Here is a 13106-nt window from a genome sequence, read left to right as displayed (position 1 = left end):
CCAGGGACGGTGACCACACCACCCCCCTGGGCAGCTTGTTGCAATACTACAACACTCTTTGATTAGAAAATTTTCAAGATATTCAACATGAGCCTCCCCTGGCACAATTTAAGGCCACTACCTCTTGTCCTATTGTGGTTACCTGGGAAAAATAGAGTAATCCTCACCTCACTACCACCTCCTCTTAGGCAGCTGTGGAGGGCAACAAGGCCTCCCCTGAGCCTCCTCTTCTCCAGACTGACTAATCCTAGTTCTGTCAGCTGCTCCCCCTAAGACATGTTCCAAGTGGTTGACAAACGCCAGTTAAAGACATCAAGATATCTAATAACTGACCAACAAACGTTTTCAAATAAATTAATTTCTAACCCCAGATAAGGCTGTCCCTCCACAAATTAGGCAGAAGTAACTGCACAAAAAAAGCCTCGTCTCTATACTCAGCCAATTCCACATGACATGGCAGAGTAACACAGCTGGAATTGGCAAAACTTAACAGGCACCAGGGACACAATCCACATCCCCTTTAGTAAACCACCCTTGGCCTGAATATGGGAAAAGAATTTTCTATTTCTATAGTGTAAGGAGCCATAAAGAGATAAAAATATACACTTTGTTTGTCCTAATGAATAGGGGATTAAAATAACTGGCAACGTTTTAAGTCATGTACCAGAGGTGGATTCCCCGGGTCACAATTGGAAAAGGAGAACTGCCAAGCCTTGATAAGCATGGCAATTACAATTCTTTTATACACACAGAACCACTCCAAGGGAGAGCAGCTTCCTTACACAGCAATAACAGCATATCCTTTGATTTATACAGCAGTCCTCCAGCAATACAACCAACATCCTGTTTTCATCTTCAAGTACAGCTGGGTAGGTTGCCTACAGGCTTCATTTATCAGAGTTCCTCTAACAAAGTTCATTCTCATTATAAGAAACAGTACCATCCAGTTTAGCAAGCATTTCTTATCTTCCCAACTCTTTTCTTCTAAAAATTCCGATGTGGTATCTACATTTAAGTACTACACCAAACTAATATACCGAGAGCTTTAAAACAACGTGATTCACAATTAAAAACTAAAGTAAAAATACTCCTCCCACCTGAGAAGTCATGTAAAAATACCCAGGAAAAATCAGAGGAAAAGGAGTTTTGGCTTTCAGAGGAAAGAACAGGAATACTGATTGAATGACCTAAGCTGTAAGATCTCATAAAGCTCTTAAATCAAAGATTCCCAAGCTCTGAAATTAATTCTGTGAATCCTCACGAAATTTAGAAGTTTTCTCCAAATAACAGATAATCTCAGTAAAATGCCTAAATATATATATATATATATTTTTTTTTTATTTTATTTTTTATTAGATACCTCTCTGACTACTTTAAACATGTAATAGTTCTGTATCCTGTGTTACCACAAGTCAGAATTCTGTCATAAAATCACTTTTCCACACCGCTACCCATGAAGGAACTAGCCAAGAAGCATTTTGTACATGATTTACACTCATACTCTGTGCCCATGCAATAACTCATGAACATTCCACTTGCATGCTGTCACCTCTTAGAAATAGAACTATTGAGAGTGCTTAACTGTTAACCACTGCAATTGCTCAAAACAGTTTTAGAAGAAGTTTTACACTTGTTGAATGTAATTCACAAAAATCTAATAAAATGAGGAATGTGTTTCTAATTATAGATTAGCAGCGTACCAGCAGAGCATAAGTGGAAGCATTAAAGCAATTATCTTTATCAATACACAGCAAAGTTCTCATTTAGAAAGTAATAACTCTTATTCAAGTGAACTAGAGTACTTGTCTGCACTAGTCAAAAAAGGGTCTGGTGTGGGAGTAAAGATGGAAGGACAGACGGAAGTAGCACCAATACAGCTGCAGCAGTAGAAATTTCACTGTCCAGAAGGCCTGTAGATGTGAACATAAGCAACACCACAGCTTCTGCTATTGTTCTTAATAGTGTAAGTTAGGCTGTGGACAAGCAGCAGGAAATTCATTTGCTAAGATACCTCTTAGATTTGTCTCACTTCCCTCAAATTTACTACAGGTGTATCAATGCTTCAGAGTCTGAACAAAAGGAACATGAATCTGAAAAATATAAGTATTAAGCAGAAAGTAAGGCTAATAGCAGCTATCTACGTAGATGACAGGAGAACAAGACACAAACAAGAGATGTAAATTCACCTGAAATCTCTGTTCACCCTCACTCTACAAACTAGAACTCCATGAGCCAGTGGCCTCAAACGTATTCACATCTCCTAGTTGTCATGTTTTCATTCTCCCAGTAACAAGGAATAAGTTTCAAACATCACTCAAAGACATCTGTAGAAACGGCTCTAGCTTCCTATCATGCAGGAGTTCCAGGCTGTTTCAGAAGAACAGCCAGATACCCATTAGCCACACCTAAAACAAAAATGATCATGATTTTTCACATTTTTGTACACGGATTTGAGGTCACTGCCATACTGCAGCTAGCGTAAGGAAGAAAGCCTCTCTTTATGATCAGAACTTCAAAGCTTATCCTCCAAAAACATCATCAAATTAAAAAGAATATCCTGAGGTGAATGCAGGCAAGGGAAAAGGACTGAAAGCAACAAAAATCTTGCCAATTTTAAAAGACTTGTGTAATCATAAAAAGCTGGATGTCAACATCTAAGTGAAGAAAAAGACTTAAAGAATCTACAACAAACTTATTACTCCACCAGCTCAAGAGCAGCAGTAAATCTGCTCAGCTCAGAACAAGACAAACTTCTTTCCACCTAGACTGTCCACATGAGACACAGTAAGGCATTCAACTATTATCAAAAGAGTAAGAAAAGTCCTTAGCCTGTGACAGATCTCGGAATCATAGAATCCTTAGAGTTGGAAGGAACATCTGAAGGCCATCTAGTTCAACTCTCCTGCAACAAACAAGGATCAATCAGTCTCTCCCATAAGAAGCCATTCCATTCAAATGTTTAACTCAAAACATTTGTCAATCACAGCCACAGATGAACGCAGTGAACTGGCACAGCCCCATTAGTTTAAGGACGTGATTCACATCTGCTGACATCTCACGTTACTGTCAGAAGGGTGGAGCTTAAAAACTGAATTTTTACAATTTCTGCTAAAGTTTTGACATTTTCAGCCCTCCCTTCCCATCCTTAGTAAAGTATCTCTGCAAACAAACCAGAGCTCTTTCTACCACACCGAGCACTTTTTCACATAATGCCACAGACTGACTAAGGGCAACTCAGTGTACAACCAAGATGTGAATCATGATCTGACAGGATGTGGGAAAGGCCTGTAACTGTAAAGCTGTCCAAATCTCATTCCCTTTTATCATATCTTTACATGACCGTTAAAAACTCATAAAATTATTTTTCCTAATCTTGAACCACTTGTTTACATATGAGAGAAAAAATCTTTAGATATTCAGCTATTCTTCCTTTCTGAGACTGGTGCTGTCACTCACACTGTACATTTCTCAGTTAATTAGGGTAGGATTTTTGAAGGGTATTTCTATCTGAAGTTCTTCCAAGAAGCTCTGACAAGCATTTGTTTACAAAATAAACAATTCACTGGGCACTTCATTTCTTACTACAGATCTGTGCACCATGAGCAGGAAGAGGCAGCATCAACTGGTCAAAGAACAGACAGATTTAATCCAGGAAATGTGAAGGAACAGCCTGACACAGTCAGGGTATCTGCTATGAAAGGCCCACTAGGCCTGCAAGAAAACACCTGATGGACAAGCCAAGCAGTTAACAGCCACTAACCTATAAGGGAATGGCACATCCGAATTCACACAGGGCTGCTGCAAACAGGCTGAGGGCTCTCAATACCAATCCAAAACCTGAACCTCTTCTGAACTAAAAGATACTGGAGGGAGCAATAGCCATTTCCCTCATCCCCAAGTTTAAAATATTGAGCATATCTAACTTAAAGGGCAAGTTAATCTATAACCAGCCCTCACAGGGAGGGCAATCCACCCATCAGCAGTGACCACAGTCTAACAATCAAAATATCTCCCCCACCCCCCAGAAAAGTCGTTTAGATGAAGTAATATTGGAAGTATTAGCTATTACCTCTTTTCTTCATATTACACAACTGTTACATAAAGCAGAACTTATTTTCATATTTCTTTTAGAAGACTTTCTAACTTCAGCTCCTGATTACATCCTATACAAGTAAATAAGCCCATAAAATGGTTATGATCTCCTCTGCTTACACTAGATTTTTACAGGCCTGCATTTCATTTTAACTATCAAAATACAAATAACCATCACCAACACAATTAGAGTAGTCTTACAAGGTTAAATCAGTAACAGGATCATGACCAAGTTTCTCAAATAAGAAGTCCCGTACTACAGTAAACACACAAAACAAAAATGTGGGGTTTTTTGTTTGACCCCCTTTTTTTTTAATATGACCTCATGTTTTATAGAAATGTTTTAAACAAGGAGAAAGAGAATGTATTTCATCCCAATTGAAATTTCAAGCTTTAGTACTAAACATGTTAAAATAATCACTAGCATACAAACTCTACATACAAAAGGAAACTTGAAAGCAAATAGCTTTTTTTCTTGCTCTAATGCTTCTGTTAATTCATACAGAAGAGTTTATGGTATTATTAACTTGACTAGGGCCACAATTACAGTCATACTTTAATTCTCTCAAAGCTGAGACCCAAATACATTCCTGATTATCTTTTGAGATCACAGATGTCACACTAGTACATTATCATCCTCTCTGAAGAGGGGGCAGAGATATGCCATGAAATTGCTCAGGTTAACAAATGTTTGGTCGTGACTTTGTTTCATTTTTGTTTGTTTGTTTTTAAACTCCATCTATGGTCATTACACATATAACATACTGGTTGGTTGGCAATGCATAGGATGAAATCACAGCATGTACATCATATGTCATTATTTCCAAATATTCTCCATTCTACAAACAAAAACAACAACAAAGCACCTTGCAAACCACTGGCTCACAGGCTCTATGTATTGGAACTACTGAACCCAGGAAACTTTTTCTGCTAGTAAAAGCAGGGATGGAAGAAAGAAAAGAAAAATAACAAGAAAACCATCCTATAAGCAGTATCTTAAAGACCACTACCAGGAAAAAGAAGAAAACAAATAACGATTTATTTGTCTGAATATTTCTAAAAGTAGCAAGGTTAAGTCATTTAATATTGTGAAGGTTTCATATAACTTTCACAGTTCATTGTACTTCCCTCCTCTCCCTTTATTCATTTGAAATTTATAGATGAAGTGGCATTACAGCAGTGTATTTTGGGAGGAAGACTGGAAAGTTTGTAAGCATTTGGGCAGCAGAAATATGAGAACAGTAAAAAAAAGATGCTTAGAATCAAGACAGATTCCAGCAGTTCAGACAGTGATGTCAGATCCTTATTACTGTTCCAAAATACGCTGCTTCAGATTCTCTACATCTCCCTTGCCACTGCTTTTAGAACACTGATTTTCCACCTTGCTTTTCTATGGAAACAAACAAGCACTACCTCGTCTATTGAGACCATCCCCACTACACCTAGGGGGAGGCAAGCAGGGGAGCTGTGAACGTTCTTCTTCAGTGTAGAGCAAGTAACCAGAAGTTATTTTAATTACAAAATCCTCTGATTAGTGTACGTATCATTTGGAAGAAAATAAAAAGCAAACAAGAAAAAAGAAGACAAAAATACGGCTCCCAAGTCAAAAAGCTTTCAACACTGTTGTCACAAGACCTTGTAATCAGATAGCTCAGCAGATTATAGTCTACCTACACTATAGCATCCAACTGCTTTGCCCTCTAGTTTGGCAGCAAACACGGGACTAGATTCTACAAAGGTCAAAAGCAATGCAAAGATTGTTAAAGACCTGGCAACATACCAAATGACAAGAACTCAACTAAACATGCTGTATTTTTCCCTACTGTACTTCTAATCATCTCATTACCTGCACAGTGAAAATACCTGTGCACCAGTAACTTGCAAGCAAGCATCTGTCAGCCCTTTTGGAACAAGCCCTCTGATGCTAGATGAGCCAAAGCAGGTTACAGCCCACAAGACCACAGTACAACAACATCCCTGTACAGCTCAATCAGAGCTCTGCAGCAGATCGTAACCTGAGGATGAAGAACAGCGCACTGCCATGCTTGGAGAGGTCCAGGTAAAGGACACGATCAAACAGGTGAGAACCCGATATGGGTGTTTGACTACACAGCCCTTTGGGAAGAGTTGAAAGAGATACTGAAGCCTTCCAGTAAGAAAGATGCATAAAAATTAGCTGCTATGCAGCATGCAGCCACATACAGAGCTTCAGTCTTTGGAAGATGATGTATCCAAAGGTATGAAACGAAAACAGGTTAAAATACCCAAGAGAAGAATTAATGCCCAAGAAATCAAAGCAAATTAAAGGAACAAGAGTTTTAAAAACAATACAGAGAAATTCTTTCTAGGGATACAAATGTGAAAAGGGACTTGATTCTGAAGACAAACGCACAAGTTTCTAATTTCGTTATTCTGAAATGGAGTATTATTTGGAACTAGAACATTGCCACTTCATAGGAGAGAAGCAGGGCAAAGAACAAAATATATGATCACCAGTACTTGAGAGAAAGTCAAGCTCACACACAGGAATTATTGACATTATCTAGTGAGCTAGAGAGGTTCACTTAGATATATTTCAAACGTATAAATGTTTACATACATAAATTTATACAAAATCAAATTATATTGTCTAAACCAAGTGGTTGTACTTCCAGAACAGAGGTAAATAACATTGAAATAAGCATGCAGAAAGAATTAAGGTACATCTAGAAAATACACCTTGGAAGCTATTTCTCCAATTTACATCTTTGGTGAATTAACAATCCTGACAACAAAACTGATACTTTCTCACAGAAAAAGCTCATGCCTAGCTAAAAATATTTGTGTGTTCCATTTTCTTTAACCAAAAACAGTAATCCTGACAAGTCCAGTCTTGCAGAACAGCTGACGAATACCCAAGCTCCCCAGGGAGATGCTTCATTCACAGGTTAGGGACCCATCCTTTACCCGCCCTCATCTTTTTGATCATTTACAACCACCAAAAGATGCACAAAACTGCAAGTGCCCTTTCTGAACTTGGTAAGCAAATGAAAAACAAGTCCAGGAACTCGTAGTTTGGTAAAGACTCCTATGGGATTGCACTCCTGATGCAGAACAAATATTTCCTTACCTGTGAAAAAAAATAAAATGCACATTTCTACATGTATCCATCACCATGCAAATTTTAAGTTAGAATGCAGCTACTTAAACTCCAAGTAGTAAAAGTTCACCCTCGTACAAAGAGTCACATTTTTAAATGTTAGGCCTCACTTAGGAGAGAATTCAAGTGAAACCTCAAATTTTTTAATTGCCTGTTACAAGTCTAAACAGCGTTGTTTTTTCCCCTCCTGAGCTCCCCATTGTCGCATGCTGCACAGTTTCCTTTTCATTGTGCTAACGCTGGGCACAGCCACAGAACTCTACAGGAGTCTAGAAGAAAACATCTCAGCTTCTTGTCATCCTCGAATGCCTTGACGTCAACTCACTGAGTCGCAGAGCTCAGCAGCTGCTGAAAGAGCAGCCCTTTCTCAAGCAGCCTGCAGCTGTGTGAGTATGAAAGCCAAAGCAGCAGGTCAGCTGCTGGGGAGCTATAGAGAGAGCCAGGTGAAAAGGAAGAAAAGACCTGTTTTAACTTGCAAGCAGCCATGAAAAAGAACGCTCTGCATTCCTTGCTCTCTTAATGAAGTGGATACAACTCACACTGGCTTGTAAATTTCAAGGAAAAAAAAATAAAAATATCATAACTAGTGCCTGCTGAGGCAGGCACTAAGCAAGAGCTGCTTGGATAAATTGGGGTATGCCATTCCCCAGCATACACAACAGCAGCAGCTGGAAATGACAGCAGCCACACTGTAACTTGCACACTGAGAAATCTTCCACAGTACAGAAGCAGCACCGGGCTTCGTGAAGGGAGTCCTATTTAGATGTTACTAGATTAGAGCAGAAACTGCGAGTCTGAAACATTCCTGGTGACTCAATTTACCTGTCAGATGATGGGATGGCTATAAAGGTCTGCTCTGGGATCTAAGCTTGCGGATCCTTACAATGGGCTCTTTTCTTCCTCCACCCAACGCAGATGCTACTACTCAAAATAAACAGTGATCTTCAGGTTTAGATGAACACTATAGTCTCTTATAAAGTTAACAAAAGCATTCAGTAACAATAGAAAAGAAGAACTGCACATAAGATAACATTGAAACAAACCCACATTCTAGACCAAAACACCTTTTTTCTCACATGCCTCTCAACCATCACTAGTAACTAGCTCTCCCTTTTCAGGAGGGAGCATCATGCTGGACAAAGCTTTGAAATAGTTGCTGATTTCTCTTTTGTATACTACCCTCCCACGTATTTTTCACTCTAGCATCCACATTCCTTAGCTCCCTCACATTTCCTTGATCTCTTTCCCACAGCAACACACTCCAGCAGGGAATGTAACTGCTCAATACTCGGCTATGACTTCAGACTCGATGCCTGAATATCCAAACCAGCCACTGAATACAACATTCAGTTCAAGGCACTACTGCGTCATGCAGCTTTTTAACATTGCCTTGACTAAGGCAGACACATTAAAATGAACAACAACATCACCCTGAGGAGCGTTCCATATACATTCCAAATTCAGATGGCAAACTACACCCTGGAACGAGGAACATTCAAGTGGCTCCTGTCTGGGATCCACCCACAAACTGGTTAACTCCCTGCTTTAAACACTCAGCAAAAACTAAAGGCGCAAGTTCTCAAAGTTCTTTTCCATTTTGGTATCCTTTTTAATTAGTTCTTCTTCATCGGGTCACAGGAACAAGAAAAAATGAGCTATTTATCCTGAACTCCTGACTGTAGAGTAGATTTAAGATCGGATGGCCCACTGCACCCAAGCCAACCTACACTCTGATTCTAGAGTGCTACAGCAAGCACAACAGTTTATCCTCGAGTTTCTATACATGATAAAGCAGAACACAGATCATTAGCAACAGCTAATTCACTGGAAGCAGAAAATGCAGTTTCAGGCCTAACCTACACGTCACCAAATGGGAAACATGCATTCTCCACTTTCCCCTCCAACCTGCTGCTGTAGTGTGGCAGCTGACCACCCACCCTGCCATCAGAACTGCACTTTCACACACCATAGAGGATCTTCATTCGTACTGCACTAAATCTGAGGCCAGGCTGGGAACTGGCTCAGTTGACAAGTTGAAAGGGAGAGAGCTCAAACCAGCATATTAAGCTTGATGCCAGACATTTTTCAACACCGAACCACAGCTGATGTCTCCGGAGATCTGTAATCTGATTGAAATTATTTGATAAAAAGAACTCAACAGTTGTACTGAGACAAAGTGACGCAACAGAGAAGTTAAATTTCTTGTTCCTTCTGAAAACAACCACCTCTGTTTCTCAAAGGGAACTCTAAACAAGTGGAAAGATTTCTGTCTTGCTCCTATTAAGTTCAGTATGCTCACCAGGCCTAGCTACCAGGGAGCAGAGCGTGACGACACCCAAGGAGGTTCCTGCAGCACCTCAGCACTGCCCCATTCTGCACTGACCCCACTGCCTTCAGTCCTGGGGAAAAGCTGTAGCCCCCAGCTGTGTGTTCTCATGAGACATGGAAATAAAAAGACAAAGTTTTTTTATTGCTTTGCTAAAGCAGAACAGAAGCTGCTATTCTGAAAGTAAACATACATATGATTAAAGGGAAGAAATTAAATCATAAAATTATCATAAACCGATTAGAACTGAATTAAAAAGCATAACTCAATGTCACTCTGATATCTGAAAGGAAATAAATCTTCAGTTTACTGAAATCCAAGTTTGCTCCAGTAGTTTAACAGCATATTTATTGGCAATACTTCACAGTAAAAGCCTCTGTCAAGTAGTCAAATCCCCTTGTTAACCTAAAAATTTATTTACACCAGCAGTTCAGCACTGCTCCCTTGTGACAGTAGGAAAACTGTGGTCAAAATGCTGGATACCACCCACGGTCAATTTTTATTTTTTTTTTTATTAAGTATTAAAACACACATTTTCCTATCATGCCGTAGCACAGTGAACACACAAAGCCAATTCAGCTCTGAACAGGAGCGCTCTGTGTCACTGGCCTGGCAGGAGTGTGCGCTCCTCAGACATGAGGCAAGTTGGATGAGCTATAGAAGTATTAAAAGTATGTCCGGCCAAGCTTCTTTTACCAGAAGAAACTCTGTGGCATGTCCAGCCAGTTACTGGGCATGCCCTCTATTTACCATACTACTTTGAGAACAACACAGGCACACATCTCTGCATTTTTTCCTCCATAGTCAAGTAAAAACATATTCAACAAACTCTTTAAAATTCATTTTGTTCAATAAGAACACAAAATCAAAAGAACCGTTTGCTAAAGATCATCCCAGCAGAATAAGAAAATTCCATACAGACCAGCCACAACATAACACAGAGGACAAAGTTATACAGAAATCACAAGGGTAACTAAATAGTGACACGTGAAAACCCACATAACAGCGTGGCCACATCTACCCCTCCTGGCAGTATGCATAAGAGCCTTATCGAGCTCTGCAGTTACCACAGATTACACCTCCCAGCTTCAAAGGGGCTTTAAGAACATATTTGCTGGTAACAGATTCCAATTGTGTTTTACCAACCTTCCCTACCTGGTCAGGCAGGATAGGAGGAGTCACAACGCCATACCACAGAGTTCAGTAATGCGTATGAACAATACTGCTATTTCAAAAACACAGTGTTCCCTCTAATCTCACCCGGTGAAGAGGACTAGGGCACTGCTGCCTGCTCTAACACAAGTCTGTGGGATCCTTGTCATTAACTGGAACCATATTTTTTTCCTCAAATTCAGCATTTGGATGAGCAAAGGAGGAGACCATCTTCAGGAAGTAATTAAGACTGGCAAGGTGGGACTCTTGTTGTAACAAGTAAGGAATGATAAGTTGATTTTCCAAACACTAAATTACATGGGAACAGCTGATAAAAGATCTGAAAATATATCTGCAGGGCTAATGAAAACTAGCATTGCTGATAGCTACAAAACTGAGATGTGGATGCTGATGGGTGTCTTAAGCCACGTGAAGGGAACACACACCCCTCCTGACTTCGGGAGGCCGAGCAGCAGCACAGCTCAGCCAGCAGCACTAGGGCAGGCTGCAGGCCTATGGGATCTGCTGGTGTGGCCTTCGCTTGTTTCTGTGTTCCAGCCTCAAGGAGAACAGAGGACCTTGAAGGCACACTGGTTTAGTGCCTTCCTAACCTGTTATCATGCTCTGTTCCTGCACATTCAGTTCTTTCAACTGAACCCATGTACCTAAGTCTTAGAAATGCAGTAATTATCTTTACTACAACTATACCCTCTACATCGCCTAGAGCTGTCAGTTTCACTTCTGTGTGGCCACACATTAACATGGGATTGCCACAAGGACCAAGCTGAAGAAACACCTTATTAGCTCTCCACCTTCACTCCACCACCCATCACCCAACACCGATTTGATCACTGCTTCAAGCACCACCAGCTCTATCAGCTCACCATGCACCCTGACAGCCAACTTCTGCATCTAACACGAAAGCTCCCAGAACATCTCAGGGCTAAAACACAAAGGCCCTAAAGCCAGCTGCAGGGCACCTACCAGCCCTGCCACGGGATGAGCTCCTTCCCTCGTACACCCGATCCCTCCTGCCGCCCCCCGCATACACGCTGTGCTTTTACCTTCCCGGCTCTCAGCTCACGCAGTAACCGAAGCGCTACGCTGTGCTGCGCTCCGCTCTCCCACGCCACCACCGCTTCTGCTCCGACAGTAGGAGCCGTCCCGAGGAGCCGCTCCCCGCTCCGCAATGCCGCCGGGCAGGTGCTCCGCGGACGGAGGGAACGCCCTGGGCGAGGCGTGAGGGCTCACGGGGCTCACGGTGCGGACGGTACCGTCGGCCCACAGCCCCATTCCCGGCTCAGACGGCGCCCAAGTGCCGTCGAGGAGCGAAGGGCCGCGCCGTGCCCCTCCCCGTTTAACGTTCGCCGCTCCAACTGCCGGAGCGCGTGGAGGGAGCCCGCTCCGCTGGGACCCGCACCCTCAGCTCTCCCTTTGTCCCCCCCCGCTCCTCGCGATGCGCCGCGCTTACCCTGAGGACGGCTGGACGGCCGGCTGCGGAGCTCTCCCGGCCATGCCTGCGGCCGGGACCCGCCTCACCTGCGCGGGGTGGGCTGCGGAAGGCGGCCCCGCTCCGCCTCGCCCCCGAATGCTGGCATTCCCCGGCGCTCAGAGCGCGGCCATCGGGCTGCCTGTGCCGGGGGCGGCCGCTCGCCAAACCGCTCCTCGAGTGGAGAAGGAGGGAATGAAAACGGGAGAAAAAAAAACAAAACAAAACAAAAAGCAACAACAACTTGGTGGCTAGAAACTTGAAGCGCGGAACCCCCCCTCCGTGCACACACAGAGACTCCCTGTTCCCGGCCCGGCTCCTCCCTCCGCTGTCCGCCTCCACCCACCGGCTCCAGCCCGACGCCCGCCCGGTGCGGGACGCGCTCTCCCGGCCGCGGCTATCGGGGCCCGCGGGGGCAGGGCCGCTCCTCTCGGCTGGAATTTTCCTCTCCCCGAGCAAACCGTCCCGGCTGCCGCCTCGGGCTCAGCCCTTCCCCATTCCTGCCAGCAGGGCGCGGGGCGAAGCGCCTCCAGGTACGGACAGCCCGAGGCAGCCTGGCTGTGAGCGCCGCCAGCTGTGCCGGTGTCACGCCGGGTGAGCAGGAGGTGCCGGCACAGATAACACAAAGCTTTTCAGACATTTCGGCCGCTGCTAAGAACAAGTAACACAGTAACAAAGTGTTTATATATATATACATACATATATAATATATATAGGTTATATATATATATATTTCTCTCTGGGGGAAGAATTAGAGTGGCATTGAGGTATAACTGCTCTTTTTATCACTAGGTCTAAGACTAAATATTGGGGAAAACTACTGTAGTAGCCCATTCGATGTGAATATAGTGCATGATATGTGCATTGTTTAGTATGATACAGCCATCCCTCTCTGCTCTGCCCTGGTG

At 42.7% G+C, this 13106-nt stretch overlaps 1 protein-coding gene across 3 annotated transcripts in view; it reads right to left on the bottom strand.

Annotated features, from left to right (window-relative positions):
- The window catches only part of COBLL1 (cordon-bleu WH2 repeat protein like 1), a 73610-nt gene extending 60885 nt beyond the window's left edge, over positions 1–12725 (bottom strand). The window contains exons 1-2 of one of the 3 annotated variants that reach the window (XM_015869041.3): positions 12545–12658; positions 12181–12373 (exon numbers count right to left, since the gene is read on the bottom strand). In XM_015869041.3, the coding sequence (XP_015724527.2) occupies positions 12181–12224 (44 nt within the window). In that variant the 5' untranslated portion in view covers positions 12225–12373; positions 12545–12658. Of the gene's footprint in view, positions 1–11773; positions 12113–12180; positions 12374–12544 lie in introns of those variants that run through there. The other 2 variants (XM_085552997.1, XM_015869045.3) reach the window with 2 other exon arrangements.
- Positions 12726–13106: the final 381 nt, after the last annotated feature.

Source organism: Coturnix japonica, chromosome 7 (assembly GCF_054131305.1).
Source record: "Coturnix japonica strain WE chromosome 7, WE-NBRP24, whole genome shotgun sequence".
In the NCBI taxonomy this organism is placed as follows: Eukaryota; Metazoa; Chordata; class Aves; order Galliformes; family Phasianidae; genus Coturnix; species Coturnix japonica.
Note: the sequence above shows the minus strand (reverse complement) of the source record. Positions and strands in the feature narration are given on the sequence as shown.